The sequence below is a fragment of the Nestor notabilis genome, unplaced genomic scaffold (genome assembly GCF_000696875.1).
Source record: "Nestor notabilis isolate BGI_N333 unplaced genomic scaffold, ASM69687v1 scaffold22301, whole genome shotgun sequence".
Taxonomy (NCBI): Eukaryota; Metazoa; Chordata; class Aves; order Psittaciformes; family Psittacidae; genus Nestor; species Nestor notabilis.
This window is the reverse complement of record NW_009915445.1, coordinates 1,708-2,088: the sequence shown is the minus strand read 5'-3', so window position 1 is coordinate 2,088 and position 381 is coordinate 1,708. Positions and strand designations below refer to the sequence as shown.

Here is a 381-nt window from a genome sequence, read left to right as displayed (position 1 = left end):
GAGCGCTGTGCCCAGTACAAGAAGGACGGGGCTGACTTTGCCAAGTGGCGCTGTGTCCTCAAGATCTCGGCGCACACCCCGACCCGCCTGGCGGTCATGGAGAACGCCAACGTCCTGGCCCGCTACGCCAGCATCTGCCAGCAGGTCCCACCCTGTCCCTGTGTCACCTCCACCCCATCCCTTGCCCCCTTCCCTTGCTTCCTCCGGGGTGTCCCTGTCCCCACCTGCCCCCCGTGTCCCCACAGAACGGCATCGTCCCCATCGTGGAGCCCGAGATCCTCCCGGATGGAGACCACGACCTCAAGCACTGCCAATACGTCACCGAGAAGGTGGGTGACGTCCCCCCCTTGTGTGTGTGTGTGTGTCCCCCACTGTCTCCTC

The 381-nt window shown here is 65.1% G+C and overlaps 1 protein-coding gene across 1 annotated transcript in view; it reads left to right on the top strand.

The window, feature by feature from the left end:
* Window positions 1–3: 3 nt before the first annotated feature.
* Window positions 4–381, top strand: part of LOC104413217 (fructose-bisphosphate aldolase A-like) — a gene marked incomplete at both ends in the record, with an annotated part of 2,055 nt that continues 1,677 nt past the window's right edge. The window contains 2 exons of the mRNA XM_010024145.1: window positions 4–144; window positions 246–376. Coding sequence (XP_010022447.1) covers window positions 4–144; window positions 246–376 — 272 coding nt within the window. The remainder of the gene's footprint in view (window positions 145–245; window positions 377–381) is intronic.